The sequence below is a fragment of the Eulemur rufifrons genome, chromosome 4, assembly GCF_041146395.1.
Source record: "Eulemur rufifrons isolate Redbay chromosome 4, OSU_ERuf_1, whole genome shotgun sequence".
Lineage (NCBI taxonomy): Eukaryota > Metazoa > Chordata > Mammalia > Primates > Lemuridae > Eulemur > Eulemur rufifrons.
Genome location: NC_090986.1, coordinates 19,939,151 through 19,956,353, shown reverse-complemented (window position 1 = coordinate 19,956,353; position 17,203 = coordinate 19,939,151). Strand labels below are relative to the sequence as shown.

General features: G+C 41.1%; 1 protein-coding gene across 12 annotated transcripts in view; it reads left to right on the top strand.

The window, feature by feature from the left end:
• Window positions 1-17,203, top strand: part of DOCK9 (dedicator of cytokinesis 9) — a 267,093-nt gene that overhangs the window by 91,573 nt on the left and 158,317 nt on the right. For 6 of the 12 annotated variants that reach the window (XM_069467601.1, XM_069467599.1, XM_069467597.1 and 3 more), the window contains exon 1: window positions 8,258-8,537. The exons of the other annotated variants lie outside the window; for them this stretch is intronic. In XM_069467601.1, the coding sequence (XP_069323702.1) occupies window positions 8,412-8,537 (126 nt within the window). In that variant the 5' untranslated portion in view covers window positions 8,258-8,411. Of the gene's footprint in view, window positions 1-8,257; window positions 8,538-17,203 lie in introns of those variants that run through there. 12 annotated transcript variants of the gene reach the window in all.

The window sequence follows — 17,203 nt, the reverse complement described above, 5'->3', positions numbered from 1 at the left end:
ATATCCACTGATGTAGTTTTTAGAGCTTGATTTAACATCTCACTGTCTTTTCTTCATCACACTTTTCTTGGGAGAGTATTTTTCTTTATTGGCGAGGAGAAAGATGAAGCCCATTGTATTGCATGTGTAATTATTTTTTTAAAAATTCATTTTAATTGAAATAGTAATTGTATATATTTATGGGGCACAGTGTGTTCTGACATATGTTTACGTTGTGAAATGATTACATCGAGCTAAGGACTAAAGGTCACTGCAGCTCTATCACTACCGTCCCTGTAACCGTCACCATGATTGGAGGTTTCTAAGTTATGTGATCTGTGCTTTGGTTGGCAGCAAAGAGGAGCGAAGCTTTGAAGGCCTTCCTTAACATTCACCCTCCCCACCTACTTGTTTCTCCAACTCTCGTCACCTTTATTTGCAGCATATCTGTGAAGAAATTCATTTAGTTTACTTACATATTTTACAAAATGGGCAAAGTTTTACCTCGTAGGACGGATTGCTTAGGAATAACATGTGAGCCCCCTAAACCTGTCTGGATGTGTTTTCTATGTCTTGGCAGTCTCTTAAGTTCACATAGGAAATCAGTTACAATGAGCATGGAGGAAATAGGAGGCCCTCATTTAGGCAGCAGGATGAGAAGGGATACATCATCTTTGCTTCTGCTGCTATTATTTTATGGAAGGGATGTAACCTACTGTTTTTTTAAAGAGGGGATTTCCCAGTTATTGTTAGGGAACTGGTATTACAGTACATGATCATTGTCTTCTAAATGCAAGCTAAATTGAGCCAGAAGTGCTAGGAAGCTCCGCAATGCCCTTCACAAAGTTTCCATATGGTAGACTTTCCCCTTGTAGCCTGGGAGTGTTTTCCTTTTGCAGAAGTAGGTGTCCAGAGTTGGCCTGAAGGCCTGTCCCTCTCCGCTCCCCATGTTAGATGGTTGATGGCCTGCACTGTGACACCTGGGAGTCATCAAAGCCACATGACCTCTGCCAGCTCCATTCATCTCTATCATCTATAAATCAAGAGGGTCCCCTGGCTTTGCACCTTGTAAACATTTATAGAATTTGCTTTGAGTACATTTAATGTGTAAGTTACAGGTTCTACAAAACCAATAAATTTGGATGGTAGTAATGTGCTTTTCATTAGGGTGCTTTGGGAGGTAGACATGGAGAGAAGTGAAAGAAAGAACATTTGTCTTCTAGCTGTACTTGAATGATGTATTTGTTTAGAAGAAAAACTTGAGCGCTATTTTAAAAGTTTTTGACCATTTTTCTCACCAAAAATACTGTCTCTGGCCCTTTTCCTCAACATTTGTGATATAGTGAGGAAAGTGAGAAAATTCTAGCTCATGTGAACTCCTGCGATGGATCATACCAAGGTGAGGCAGCTACATCATTTGTTCTTGAAGCAAGCATTTATGGATTGCCTACTGTGTACACAGTACTGTGCCAGGTACTGGGGACATGCCCCCGCCCCCGCCTCTTCTAGTGCTCAGTGCTGACAAGGGGAGATAAAAAACACTTGCAGATAACTCCAAACAAGGCTGAGGCCGGATTTTGGTAACCCATACCGGGAGTTTAGTTTCCTGAGAAAAATCCCAGGCACATTATGTTTCTCTTGGCTTTGTAAGTTTCCATCTCTAAAATAAATTATTGACACTGCACACTGCTGGCTGAATTGTCATGATCGTGATCATAATAAATCGACAGTTTACAGGAAAGCTATTCCTATCCAGAGCTTATGAGACTGAGGGGATCCTGACCTTCAGTAAAGTCATTTGATGTGTGTTTTTGAGCACCTGCGGAGTTTTAGGACTGGGGATAGAGAGTGAGCAAAACAGGCCAAAGTCACTGCCCTCACGGAGCTGCTTGTTTTGTTCAGATAGAGATGAAACAACTAAGAAAAGTAGAATATAGAATGCCAGGTGGTGATAGAGGCAACAGAAAAAGCAAGGAAAGGGGAGGAGGATGTTGCAGGTGGGGGTGGGGCCGTCTTTACAGAGAAGCTTCTTGAAATTCTGTGGCTGCAGGCAAAGCCTCCCTTACACAGTGGGACGCTGTCTGTCCATAACCAACGTGACTCTCTCCATCTTAATTTGCTCATCTGGAAACAGACTTCGTTAGGGCCTGTGGGCTCTCCCCAGAGCTGAGTAACGGCAGGGCAGCCCCCTTTTCTTCACGATAGCACGTGCTGTAGTTCTGGTCTGCCTGCCTCTCAGCTCTGCCCTGCTCCGTAGGCAACGAGAATTGGACACATTGAGAAACATAATCCGCTTTTTAGTCTCTGTGTTTTTCTTCTGCTTGTGGTGTGGCAATATGACTTTTAAGTGTTTAACATTCCATCGGGTGGTTTGTTTTTCCCCAAATATCATCAATAAGCAAAGTTCTGATAGTTAATATTACAGATATATAGAGCTGGAAAGATCTTTTGGTGTAAGTCCTTCATTTTACAGGTAAAATTTGTGGGGCCCAGAGAGGGGAAGTGACTTTTCTGGTGGCACACAGCTGTTGAGTGGTGTAGTGGGGGGTGGGTAGAACCCCAGTATGAGCGTCTTCTCTAGCATTATCTCATAATCCACCCCAATCATTTATTTCTGACCAAAGAAGTGGTAAAAGCTTTTGAAGAGAACTTGCAAAATATAGAAGACTTTAGAGAGGAAAAGAATCACTTATATATAGTTCCACATATCAGAGGTAACCAGTAGTCAGGTTTTTTTTTTTTTTTCAATCTTATATGTATATGATGATATTGTGGACATTTTCTCAGTGTCCTTTATTTTCTCAGTGTCCTTTAAAGTTCTTAACTTTAAAGGACATTGAGAAAATGCCCTGATTTGGAGAAATAAATATCAGCCTTGAGTTGTCCAACCGGGCATTAGGCTTCCTGCGATCCAGTTGCTAACTTGGCCATCAGTCAGCAAATTAGTAGACTGTGCACATGTTGACACTGTAGATGGGCATCTAATGGTTTAGCTGAACCTGGTGTTTAAATTGCTGTTGTTATCCCTACTTAAATAGAATATGAACCTGCCCCCATGAAGAGATCTGTATCCCCAAACTGTGGGGGATGGGGATGGGGATGGGGATCCCCAAACGGTGGGCTCTCCCGCTTGTCTCTCTAGACCTCAGTTTCCTTGTTCTGTGAGTGGAGGCACTTCCATTGGTCCCATCTCTGAGAATTAGGTGGACTCTCTGGACTGTTCCTCGGAAAGCTCACAGGCACACACAACTGGTTATGCAGTTTTTGAGGGTTCATGGACTACCCCCTGAGTTCAGCCTTGCATTGCAGGTTAAGAAACACCAGGCTCTTAGATGATAATGCAGATTATATTTCTGTGACTATTTGATTAAATCTCTAATGATAAAAATAACTAAGGTGGGCATCAGGCTTTATAGCAGAATGTGTTTTTTTTATATTAACTCTTCTAGGGCCCTTGAGGGTTCTGGCTCAGATACCCTCTCTCCTGCTGCCACATCTGTCTTTTGTGTCCCTTTATCTCCCCTCTGCTGTAATGACTCTTCACTGCCCTGCTCCCTGACCACCATGCTTCTAACGCTGTTCTCCTTTGGCTGCTTCTCGTGCCTTCTATCCACCCTGTTTTGTCTTTCTCAGTAGAGCAGATCATTTTCTTGACACCTGTTCTTTTCTTTGACCAGCAAGCTGACCAGTAACAATACACTGTGGAAGATCTTTAGTCATTTGCTCCCTTTTGCAATTTTTCTTAATTTCTACCTACTGTTTTTATTTCCCCAGGACAAGAGAAAAAGAGTGACCACTTTGGAGTAGAGATGCAAATACATATACACACACATACGTAATATGCATATATGTGTGTGTATTTTTTTCTTTTGCCTTTAAAGTTAATCGTTATATTTTAAATATTCTTCTGATATGCCAAAAGCTCCTAATAAAGAGAGTAAAGGTTGAGATAACTGATATTTATTCCTTGTACAGTTATTCCTCATATATTAATAGTTATTAGCTACAGCAAATAAATCTTGAAAATCTATATAGATTCATTGCTAAAAACAATACTTTTGTACTTTTGAAAGGTTAAGTTGTACTGTTTGCAGATACACCTTTGTCTCAAAAAATAACAAGTTTTGCGGAATAACATTTTCTTAGCTGGGAGAAAGCAACATTTTAATTTTTAGTAAATTGTACATTGGGTATTGATTTATGAACAGTTGAAAGCTTCCGCTTTAATTTTGGGCCCTTAACAAATGAAAACGTGCATATTTTTACAAGCACTCTATTTCACTTTAGGGCCAAAGGTGACCAGTGGGACAAAACTGACATCAGCATTCAATTCAGCAAGTACATTTGCAGCGCTTTGCATCCCTGAGACACTGGACACTCAAAGGTGGTTAAGACACTGTCCCTGCCCTCAATGAATTTATAATCGTACTGGAGAGTTTAACAGGAACAAACTTAATAAAAGGTAGACTCTGAAAAGCGCCAGCATAGAGGTAAAGTAGTGCCCAGACGGGTAACAGAGGAGGAGCTAATTCATTCTGGCTGGGAGGGTCATGGGAAGGTAGTGTTTAAACTGGGTCTTGGGCATGAGGAGGAGTCCCCCTGGGTGGGAGGCTCTTCTGCTTCCCAGAGTGTGATGGAAGTTTGTCTGACAGTAGGAAGAGGAAGATGGGGCTTTGGGGTCTAAAGTTAGCCTTCCTTAGAGTCAAAAATTGCCCTTGGAAAATTCCTTAAATTTCCCGTGAAGTTTCATGGTTTTGAGTATCCAACCTGTATGACAAATTTGCATGCCTATTAAAAGTTGAGAACTAAAACCCATATACAGAAACATCAATTCCATCCTGCTTCTGAAGAGTTCTTGCTTCCCCACAGGATTGACCCTGTTCTAACAGTAAAAGTCTATACCCTGCATACAAGTTAATAGATCTTTTTATTATTGTAAGGGCTAAACAAGCTGGTGTGTGAAGGAGCTTGCAGTTGGTAGGTAGAGGGAGCTCAGTGAATGTGGAGTTTGAATTCTGAGGTCCGACGTATACCTTGTTCTTTGAAATGTTGTAAAGGAAAACTTGGCCACCTACTTCCTGTCCTTCTCAAATGGCATTTCCTCTAGTGGCTGCGCTGACCAAATGTCATTCTCACATCCTCAGACATGAGTCTCATGAGCCCTTTAGAGAAACCACATCCTATTCAGAGGTTTAGGATGTAGTGCTAAATGCTGCGCCATGTGACTCTCCTTGACCGGCAGGTTTCTAAAGTGTTGATCTGTCCTGAGTGAGCAGTGGAGAACACGAGCACGTTAAATGGCCTGGGGAGTTTTGAGGTGGGAAAGCTGACAGTAGCATCTCCATTCCCCTAAGCTTCAGAATCCCCTTCCTTCCTCAGTCGGACCCACTTGTAGGTGATGGACTTTGACGACTGTCTTGCTCTCAGAATTGCTTTCCTCAATCTGGGACTTAAGTATATTGTTCTGAGATGGAATAGGGAACAGCTGTGCGATTTTTGCTGTTGCATTTTCTATAAACATGTTGAAAACCTTGTCTAGTATGTAATCAGTTTCCCTTGACATAAATCTCTGTGTGAGAAACTTTTAAAAGATTTTGCTTGCTTTACAAGTTGGTATATTTTCTCCTTTTGTTGATATAAATTATGGAACTCACTACCTGGAAGCTCAGAACCCATTAAATGTTTTTTCTTTGATGACAAAACAAATATAAAGTCATTGCTAAAAATTTTGAGAAATGGAGAAAAACATCAAAAAGGAGTCCTGACTCATGACATGAACATGTGGGGTTCAAGGGGACTATTGAAAGGCAGCTGTCATAACCAAGCAGCAAAGAGGGGAGAATAGTTGGTTTTAAATTGCTGAAGCACTTTGTAATTTTTGTAGCAACACATTGGTGGAATTGTCATTTTAGATCACACAGCCAAAGTCCTGAATTTAAGACTAAAGTTAATTTCTTGAAGTTGCAATAAAAACACAGTAACAATAGTTACCATTAAGTGAACACCTACTTTGCACTAGGCACTTCGGGCATTTAAAGACCTTTTTGCCTCTTCCCTCGACTCCCTTGATGGGATTAAACCCCGATGCTACTATTATCTTTAATGACTGACTGGTGATCACTATTGTGCCTTTCAGTAGTTTGAGCCTAGTGGGAATAAACAAGTGGTTCAGCACAGTGTCCTGGGTAAGCCTGTGCACACTGGATCCATACTGCCACTGTTTGCTGTGGAACCTTCTGCACGTATGTAACCTCTCTGTGGCATTAGTTACCTCATCTGTAAAATGGGGATACCAATATTACATAGAGTTGTTATGAGTATTAAATAAGTTAGTATCTCTACAGGGCTTGCACAGGTTGTGGGCCAAGGAGAGTACTTAGAGTGTTTGTCAAATAACCTTTTGAGTTCCTTCTTATTCCTTAGAGAAAACAAAGATATTTTGGCCCAACAAATAGGATAGCATTTCTCATGTTAAAGTCTAGAAATTTCTGGTGGCTTAATGACAATGGGGATTTGAGGAAGAAGTGGGCTACTTAGAACTTCTTGAGCCACTTCTAAGAGGTTTTCAAGTTGTTGGTTATGCTGTGCTCTGCTGAGGCTCAGTTTGTCTGTTTTGTGCTTCTGGCTTCATCCTTTCTTCCCTCCTTGATTTATAGGACATTTCTAAGTTTTCACTGAACTGTTACTCCAATTCTCTATATGTGTAACTGAGATTCTTTGAGTTTTTTCCTCTTGTCTTGTAACTTTACCAAGAAGGATTTTTAAAATTCATAGATAATATTATTTTGGAACACAGATTTGGTAGGAGAGCTTATATTTACTCAGAAAGACTACCCCAGGTTGAGAAATTGGGTAGTTTTGTAAAAATATTATTATAGAAGCCACTAATTTATTTTATGGACTCCTTGATCTCTTGTGATTCATTACATAGTGAATATCCACATTCAGCAGGATTCCTGGTGTTGGAGTGACAGACTCGGTAGGAGGCCGTGCGGGTGCTGGGTGGCATCTAGGCTCCTCCCCTGCCTCTTCAGCCCTCCCAGCCTCAGTTACTTTGCCTGGAAAGTGAGAGGCTCATACCCATATCTTGTGTAATAGTCTCTATTTCCCTGGGTAGTGTACCTCTGGCCCCTGTTGTTGCTGTATGATAACAACGTTCATTGTTTACTGACTACTCCTGCCACCCTAATGCTGCTTCTGTTATCCCCTGTTACTCCTGCTCTCTGATATCAAGGAAATAAGCAAAGTAACTAACTGGGAGAAGCTCTGCAGCATCCTGGGAAGTGCACAGTGATATTTAATCCCATCTTTAATGCTCATTTGCCGTGTAACTTTTTAATAAATCTGTCAACACCTCTGTTTTAATTTTTTCTAAGAGGTGATTTTTTTTAAAAAAACAAATTACCCCACTGTTAATATGAGGAAATAATGAAAATAACAGACTTTTGGGAAAGCATATTTTGGGTGCTATCACCATTGAACCACGAGACCATGACCCAACTACTTTCATGTGCTTTTGTGTATGTCTTTATTGATTTTATTAATTTGTCATTTATGATGTCTATTCATCTTGCCTTCCCAACTCGGTATAAAGTTCCTTGAAGGGAGAGTTACACTCTGCCTTGTATTTTTACCATGCTCCTCTCAGTACCTGGTACTGGGCGTGTTACTTTCTGGTCTCTCACCCCTGCTGATGGATTTAAAGTAATATTCTGTTTCGTAAAAACATTTACCATGATGTGTGGTATCTGACGAAAATATTAGATGACCTCATTTTCTGGCATGAAATAGTACATAAATTAAGCTTAGTGTGCCGTGGTCTGTCACGCAGGGAGAAACTTTTTGTACACCTGCACCCATGGGGTGCAGGCTGCGGGAATACCCTTGCTAATTGCTTTTCCCTGCTTTGATCATCAGCCAAGCATTTGATGTTTAGCCATAACCCAAATGCAAGCATTCTGAAACATTAAGAATTTTAGAACAACCAGCCGAGGAAACTCTTTCAAGCTCTGCGAGCTTCGGATTTGAGGTAGTTCTGAAGGTGTCTGACTGTGACTGGTTTTCTCTTAAACACTGCACTATTTTGATTTGGATTCATTTGGCCCACGCCGTGTGGAACAGGCACAATAAGGCCGGTCTTTATCGGAGAGGCAGTACACTGTGTATTGTTCAGTTTGGGGTTTGTTTTCCTTTGGCCAGCAAGTGGGAGCCTCCCATTTTCTGAGCAGTAGTAACACCCCTGGAGGCTGGCCTTTGCTGTCACGCCTGCCAGCCCTACAGGCTCTGCGGACCCAGCCAGGGGGCTGACCACTTGTGCCTGGGAAGCCAGTTTCCTTTCCTTCCCCGGGCCACTGGCATGCGTGTGCCTTGCACAGCCAGGGGCTTGCAGCTGTCCCAGTTGCAGACTTTCTGACTTGCGTTTTCTGCCGAGAATGCAGGCTGATAAATACAGGACAAGTAGTAGAAATGTCAAAAAGGAGCTGGTGATTGAGTCCCCCCTGCAATACAAGGATGCAGCTCAGGGAGAAATGGAAGCAGAGAGCCCATGCCCGGTGCCGGTAAGAGAGTCTTGTCTGAAATATTGCTGTGTCTTCCCCAGACAGTGTTATTATCGTGTGTGTGTATGGGGTTGACGCCTCTTGCCTCTGTTTGATTTTAAAACTTCTCTGTTTGTCTCTTGTGAATCCTTCTCTCTCTCTTTCCCTGTAGATTGATTTTGGTTCCACTGTGATTCTTCTCTGTGAAGAAAGAAATGTTGACATTTTGTGGGTGAACGTGGTTTCCAGGAGGCTTCTTTGTATAGAACAATTATGTATTGTTCAAATTATGTCCCACCTAGCTGCAGTGTTTCCAGACGTAAACCCAGGGAAGCACATTTTAATTGCAACTATAGGGTTGAAAAAGATGTACTTTGCAAACCTGTTCTACATTGTCTATTTATGTTATTGAGAAAATGAGGCAGGTGTTGTTGGGCAGTTTTAAGGAACATCACAGTGAAATTATATATGTTCTCTCTCACCCGTTTTGGCAGGAAGTTTCCCTTGAACGAAATAGGAAAGAACCTGAACTGCGAACCAACTGATAGAAAAGTTTCTGTTCTTAACATTAGCTAAACTCCCAGCAGTTAGGATACAGTTGAGTGCTTCAGGGACTTTGTAAGGGAGGAATGTGAAAATGGTTGTGTTGTTATCATCACTGAGTAGGTTGTGCTTCTCTCTTGGAATTTCCTTAGTACAATAAAGGCACATAATTTTTTAAGCAAGCTGCAAAAAAACATGAACATGCATTGGAGAGGGGACAATTGAGCCTTTCAAATTATCTTTTAAAGGGATTGTTAAACTAATACTTAGTGATTTTATATAGTGATTTTTTTAAACACAGAGGTTCAATTGCTGTTACCATAAAGTGGCTATGAATTTACTTAATTTTTAATTAATGTCTGTAAGAATGTGCACTTAAACTTTCCTATAACAGATTTGATTTAAACTGAAATGCTTTTCTCTGTGATATGTGAGATTGCCTTATATTGTTTTGCCTTAAAAATTATATTGCTAACCCTAAACTGAGAAAGTCAGTAAAATATCATGGTCTTTTTCACTGCAGATTTTCATGTTAGAGATTTAGGTTTCTTTTTTTCCACCCTCTGGTATATTGTTTAGAAATGTTATTCATTATCTTGGATTCCTTTCTGCTAGTATAATAGCTCGTTCATCTGTTGAGTTGCTTGAGTCTCTCACAGGCTATATAGATTTAACTGCTTAAAGCTCCCAGCTGATATAACTTATGATTTCTTGGAGGAAGTTGTGTGGTTTGGGTTCCCTTGTGAATATTCTTAAAAATCTCCTGTCAGTGATTCTCCAGATGTGTAGAAGTATTTGTCTAGAGGACTGAATACACTGTAGAAAGATGCTATGTGATTTTTTTTTAATCACGTAAGTGACTTTTTAAAAACTTACTTCTCTTTCTAGTGCTCAAGAAATTTGCTGTTCATATCCCAGTTATTTGTTTAGGCAAATCTCATTCCAGGTAGGTCCACGGGGAGGTCTTTTTCCACTGCAGTGGATAAGGCTGTGCTGGCTACAGCTGGCACGATCACCTGGCAGGGCCCGAAGCTTCTGGCAGTGTGGAGAGCTCCAGCTCTGTGCACCTGCAGAGAAGTGTGCGGGAGCAACGAAGGCAACAGTGATACAAGAAGACTTTTCTCTTGTGACTGTGCTGCTCTTCTTCTAGCAGAGTAAGCAAGATAAAAAGAGCTAATATCAGATTAGAAAAGCAAGGATATTTAAGCAAGGCCTCTGCCCAGGGCAGATCTCCTTACTGTGACTCTTGCTGTCACTGGCAAATGACAGTTCAACAAACTGCTGGGAATACAATGATTTTTTTATTTTGGAGACAGGGTTTTACTCTGTCATCCAGGCTGGAGTGCAGTGGCCCAATCATAGCTCCTGGGCTATGTAACCTGCAACTCCTAGGCTCATGTGATCCTCCCACCTCAGCCTCCCGAGTAGCTGGAACTACAGGAGCGTGCCACCATGCCTGGCTAATTTTTTTTTTTTTTTACTTTTGGTAGAGACAGGGTCTCGCGGTGTTGCCCAGGCTAGTCTTGAACTCCTGGGCTCAGGTGATCCTCCCAAAGTGCTCGGATGACAGGCATGAGCCACCGTGTCAGGCTGTCAAGATGATTTTTTAGAAAGTAGGCAAACACAGCCTTGAGATCTGTTTGTGGTAGTGCTATTCATTGTTATAACGTCAGTGGCCCACAGGCTTGGTGAGAATGCACAAGTCTGTGTATAATTTGAGTAAGTTATACTGAGGGACTTTTAAATGTAGGTAACATTAAGTTTATTTAGGAGGTGGCATTTTGAAATCAAGTTTTGCTGGTGTTAGTTGTGTACACAAATATTCCTTGGGGGAAAATATTACATAGTTTAGAAAGGATAAAAGTAATTAATGTGTGTAATAAGAAATGCAGATAATGTAGAAGTAGGAAAAACAAAGTGCCCAGAGGTGACCACTATTAATAATTTGTTATATATATACTTCCAGACTTTCTCCTGTGCGTGTAACAACATTACTTAGTATCAGTGTGTATTTTTGGAAAATGGGCTAGTACATTTAATTTCTGTGTTAATTTTCTCCCAGAACACATCAGGGATATCTTCCTTTCTCACTATATATGGATTTATGCCATAATTTTTAATGGCTTTATAGTATTTCATCTTATGTCTATATCACTATTTGGTGGTTATTCAATTTTTGTTTAATTGTTTGCAATTAGTAACAATGCTACATTGAATGTACTGGTAAATATATCTTAAAGCACTTAGGCAAGCCAGAAGTACTGTAGTACAGTACTAGTTCTGTAAACTTTCTATCAGAAGTTCCCTCTTGCCCTTATGTTTGGCAGTAATGTTTCATTCTCCTCTGCCGGGGCCACAGTGAAGCTTTCCCTTAGCAGTGGCTGCTTGTTCAGTGCCAGGAAGAGTCAGTGTTTCTAAGTATGTGTTTGGACATTATAAAGTTTCAGAGGCTGCAGAGTTCAACTTACAGGCACCTCCATGGGTGTGGGTGGGGCTTGTCCCCTACATTGTAACAGTAAGTGGGGGAGGAAGCACATGGTGAAACTTCCCCATTCCTATCCAGGCTTGCTGCCAAACCCATTGAGGAGTGACTTTGGGGGGCTGGGACTGACTACCAGGGGAACAGTCAGGATGTTCTTGATGTCTGCGTGTTGGTTACCCTACCTATATTTGCATATCTGTTTTTGCTGCCACCGCCCCCCCCCCATTCTAAAGTAGTTCCTGGAAATAATTTATTCTAATTGTTACTGCCCAACAGTTGAGAGGAAAAAGGTGTGGCTTCAGAGGTTGTGTGGTCCCTTTAATTGGGTTATTTCCATGAGGTTGGTGAGGACTGCGGCACAGGTCTTTTTTTGGGAATTTTAAAGGTTGAAGGATATGAAGATAGAGAAGAGCTGAATTTTCACGTATTAGGTGTACTCATTGGGTATTTTTTAAAAAGTATCTTTCCTGAGACACCTTTTGGGTTTTCCATATTTTTCCAGGATTTTCAAGTGTTGAAAGCCGAATTTAAGTTCTTATTTTAATGTTTGAACAAACACATGATCACCCTAACTAAATAACTGTGTGGTATGGTAGGTAGCGTGTGTGCCCGATGTAGAAAGGAGTAGAAAGACTTGGATTTTGGTTGGACAAGTCAGTATATTACTTGAGAACTCTTCTCTTTCCTGAAGAAAGAGGGAATGAGACTAGAAAACCTTTCCTATCTGCAGTTCTGTTTGCTCTAGAAATAGCAGACTGAGTGAATTAAGACACAAACTCTAAAGTATAAGCTATGGGTAATGATCATGTTGTTAATATCCTATAAGACTTTAGATTACTGTGATTGGTTTACTTAAAGTATACTTAGTAAGCCTTTCTGTCCTATATGTTTTCCTGCATCTTTGTAGACAACTTCAGAAGCAATTAATGATTGATGTTACACTGATGATATTTGTTAAATAATAAGTAGTTTCTTTGTTTTTAAAATACTGAGTGGTGAAGGAAGGAAGTTCCTGTAAGCTTTATGTAATGACATATTCCTAGGTGACAAAAACAGGAAATTTTACTTATTCAGAGCCACAAGTCTTCACTACTGTGCTCTGTGTTCCCCTTCATTTGTTTGTTCATTAGTTCATTCAACCCACATTTGCTAGTACTGAGATTTGCCAGACTTTCTGGGTAGTGCATTGAAGTGAATAAGACCAACACCCTCCCTCTCCCCAGGCAGCAAGGCCTGGGTAATGAGGGGGTTCATTCCTCAGAAATGCTTTCACTTGATATTTATCAGACACAGTGAGTGTGACTGTCACCCATCCTTTCCAAACACTTAGGCAGACAACGCTTAGATCATCAGAAGCTTCAAGGACATGCTCTCGGAATTTTTAGCACCTAAAGCAGGCGTAGGCTGCTTTACAGAAGGCATAGGAAGGACCCCTGACCCTGTTCATGTGAACAGTTTGCATGATTGAGGCTCCTTCTATTGTACACCTATTTTGTGAGGTGTGTGCCTAGATAGGGGGGAGTGAATTTAATAACCATGCCAGGCCTAGAAAACAGCTTCCACAACTTGTGTCACTACCTCATTATAATGCCAAGCTGCTCTCACCTTCTGGGGTTCTTGCTTATATAGAAAACTAAACTCCACCCAGCTCCGGTGTGTTTCTTTTCTGATGTTCTGTTATCAGTGTGGCGGCAGAATGGCCGATGGTCATTGTTTTTTTATTTCAAGGTAATGCCAGGTGTCTTTTCTTTTTTCTTTTTCTCTTTTTCATTTTTGATAGAATAATAAAAACAGCAAATACTTATACAGTGCCTTGCTTTGTGCCAGGCACTGCTTTATGGCTGTCAAATATATTGTCATTTCAATGATGCCTCACGATTCTAGGTGGCAGGAGTTATTGTTATTCCTCTTTTACAGACGAGGAAACTGAGCACAGAGAGGTCAGGTACCTTCTCAAAGTTACACAGTTAGTTAGTGGCAGAACCTAGATTGTAGACTTCTGGTTAGGTTTTCTAAAATCCAGACCTGGAAAAATATTTACAATTCATTAATGAAAATGAACATATGTCAATAACACATATTCATACACACTGCCCTTAAAACTTAAAAATTATTAGAGAAAGGCCAATTTTTAAGTGACAGAACAATAGTGGTCAGATAATGCAGATAAAGAGAAGGACAGTCATACCTGCAGGAGCTGGAAATAAGAAATAAATAGAGTAGATATCAGGAGATATTCTTGTCTCAGGTGTTAGATTTTATCATCTTCCCAGAAAGTTACATGGGACCATAGACTGGTGGAATATCTGAGAGTCTCTAGAGGTATCTTGTTTTTCTCCCTAGATTCTTTTTTCTTTTATTAATTTACAGCATGATCCAGGATACTCCTGAAATGTTTGCACCCTGATTAGTAAAATGGGCGCTGTGGTCCCGTAGTGTTTATAAGAGGCTGCCATTTGCCCAGGTGTGCCCTACTATTTGAAAGGCAGTGGCTAAATACAAGTCAGCAGAGCACTGTTGGCATGAGTGGTCTAATAGAAAGCACTTTGGGGGCCAGCCTTGGTGGCTCACTCCTATATTCCCAGAGCTTTGGGAGGCTGGGGTGGGAGGATCACTTGAGGCCAGAGGTTGAGACCAGTGTGGGAAACATAGCGACACACTGTCTCTGCAAAAAAATACATATATAAAAAAATTAGCTGGGTGTGGTGGTTTGCACCCATAGACTTGGGAGGCTAAGCTTGGAGGATCACTTGAGGCCAGGAGTTCTAGGTTATAGTGAGCTATGACTGTGGTGCTGCACTCCAGCCTGGGTGGTAGAGCGAGACCTTGCCTCTTAAAAAAAATAAATAAATAAAACCAAAAACCCACTTTGGAGACCAAAGACCTAATTTGGATCCCACATCTGCCTCTTCTCCATCTCTGCAAATCATCACCACCACCATCCCCTCATCCTCCGGGCTTCAGTTTTCTTATCTGTGAAATGAGAAGCATGCAGTCAATAATCTGGGGCTTCTGCTCCGTGTCTCAGTGGTAGTTCTTTGATCTCAGAATAACCTTTGACGGAGTCAGGTTTAGGACTGTGGAGTTTTAGTTTCAGGTTTTAAGTGTAGTTTATTCAAAATTGTTTGGGTTTGGGTTGTTGGAGCTGCAAAGTGGGGTATTGGATTTCCACCCGGGGTAAGAAGCAAGACCAGTGAGTGGGCTGGCCACCTGGAAATGAATAAAAGTGGCAGCAGAATTTGGAGTCAGCAAGGCACACTAGACAGGAGTTACAGGAAGACCTAGCTTGTAAGATAGCATATGACTGTGAGGATAATTTTAGAACCAAGAAGGCTTGGAAATTATAGTTTTTCCTCAACTTTCCAGAGGTTTGAAATACCCTGTAATGTGATATATCTAGGGCTAAGTTTCTGTTAGAATGACATTTTCAGGCTTTGGAAATTTTCAGCACTCCCTTTCTTGACAAGTGTACCTGCCACTTACCAGTGGGTCTCTGAGGGCTCTGCCGGGTTCCTGGGGAGAAGCCAGTCTCATGATTCTGTTTTGGGATCTCCTTAATATGGAGTTTTCACAGAGCCCAGCACTCACCCTTCGGAGACCCACTTGACGTTTCTAAGCCAAGACCGTGTTGTGTGTCAGACAGAGGTTATCATGGTGGCTGCTCTTCAGACTCCTTAACTTGGAAGGTTTTCTGGGCTGCAGTCAACTCACCATGTCTCATCTTTCCCTACGCCGAATTATGCTCCATTGTGCTACCAGACCACTCTTTATAAAACAGAAAGGGTCATTAATTTTCACTTAAAAGTCTCCTCTGACTCTCCTTTGCAGGGAAGGTAAAGCATGGCCTCCTTTACTCACAGAGGCTGGCCCTGAACTTGCTTGCTGGAGTCATTTCCTGCAGTTTCCACAATGTGTCCCGACCTGGTTCTGCACTCCTCCACCTGGGGTACCTTCACACCTGGGCACAGCTCTGCATTTGCCCGGCATGCACTGCACTGGGTAAAAGGATGAAGTTCCCATTTATCCTAAACGTGCTGACTTTTAAAACCCCCTCCCCACATTTCCCAGTGGACCGTGCACTCCTGTATCCCAGCATGGTGTCGTAATTCCAGCGTGTGTATTAGGCACCTCTGCCTTATTGTCTCGGGTTCATGCTCCAGTCGCCCTCACTAACAGGGACCTTATGCTCAGCAGGAACCACCTGGGTGGTTTTGTTTTCTCTGTGTCTCATCTTGACATAATGTCAACGTTTTTCCTTTCTTTTTCTTTTTTCTTTTTTTGTTTCTTGGCATGGTCTTAGTGACTCTTTAGAGGAATGTTGGCAAAGAATGGATACAGAAAGGGCCTCCAGGAGAGATTAGATCTGAAGATCATTCTCCTTTTCATTCTCTTCTCTTCTACCTTCATGGGTTTAGCCACCAATATCCAAATGTGTTGGATTGCCAAAAAGTCAAAAGGGATGCAACCAGAGGAACTTGCTTGACTTACGTATGGTGTGGGTATTGTGCCCCTAATTCTGTGCCTCTGTTATTTTGATCTCAATTAAAATGTTAGTTAACATTTTATGGGAATACTTGAGGACAGAAGTGCAAACATAGGTTCCCCAAGTCAAAGCCCTCTCTCTGTTCCTCTTAGCCAGCACCTCTTTCTGGTATCAGTACCTTTTCTTCCTGGCAGCTGTACCTGAGACTTTAACATCATCTTTGATGGTCTAGTACACTTGGAAAAATCACTGTGTCACCTTATCACAACAGCTTCCTGGTAAATTGATGATATCTGGAAAAGGTGGCAGAGATCCACAAGATATAGGGCAAAGAAGATAGCTCTTCCTAGGGGAGAAAGTTCAGAAAGGTGGAGCCTGTTTAGAAACACTGAGAACACAGGTCACCCGCTTTATGTAACCAACACTAGACCTATTTTGCTTTCAGTGTGGTAGTTTTTCCAAAAGTCTTGTCTCCCCAAGTAAAAATTTCAGGAAGTGCCTATCCTTGGTTTCGCCATGAAGTTTTAAAAATTACCTGTATATTAAAATTTTATACAGTGTATGATGGTGCTGTGTAATAGAAATATAGCATGAGCCGTATATGTAATTTTAAATTTTCTAGTAGCCAAGTTAAAGTAAAAAGAAACAGGTGTAATTAATTTTAATAATATAATTTTAACCCAGTATTTCTAAAATATGACCATTTCAATATTTAATCCTTATAAAAAATTGAAGTATTTTATATTCTTTTATTCATACTAAGTCTTTGATATTTTGGTGTCTATTTTATGCTCACAGCACATCTGAACTCGGCATTAGCCACATTTTAAGTGCTCAATAGTCACATGTAGCTAGTAGCTACTGCGGTGAACAGCTCAAGTACAGGTCCATAAACTTACACTTTCTGTGGCCTAAAAGCCTCAAACTAGAAAGCTGTCATTTTGGGAGGTGAGTCATTGGATGAGGTACCATATTTGTGACTCTGAAGGGAAAAGAATGCATGATTTAAGTGTAAACTTTTCTTTCAAAGATCGTGCCTTGAAATATTTGATGGTAATGCAAATTACATACTATCTAATGGCACTAATACGTGTCCAAGCACTCAAACCTGGTTCTTTGGGAAGATTTAGTATTTTGGAGTATTCTTGGAGGATTTTTAATATTCTTGAGGTAGAAAAT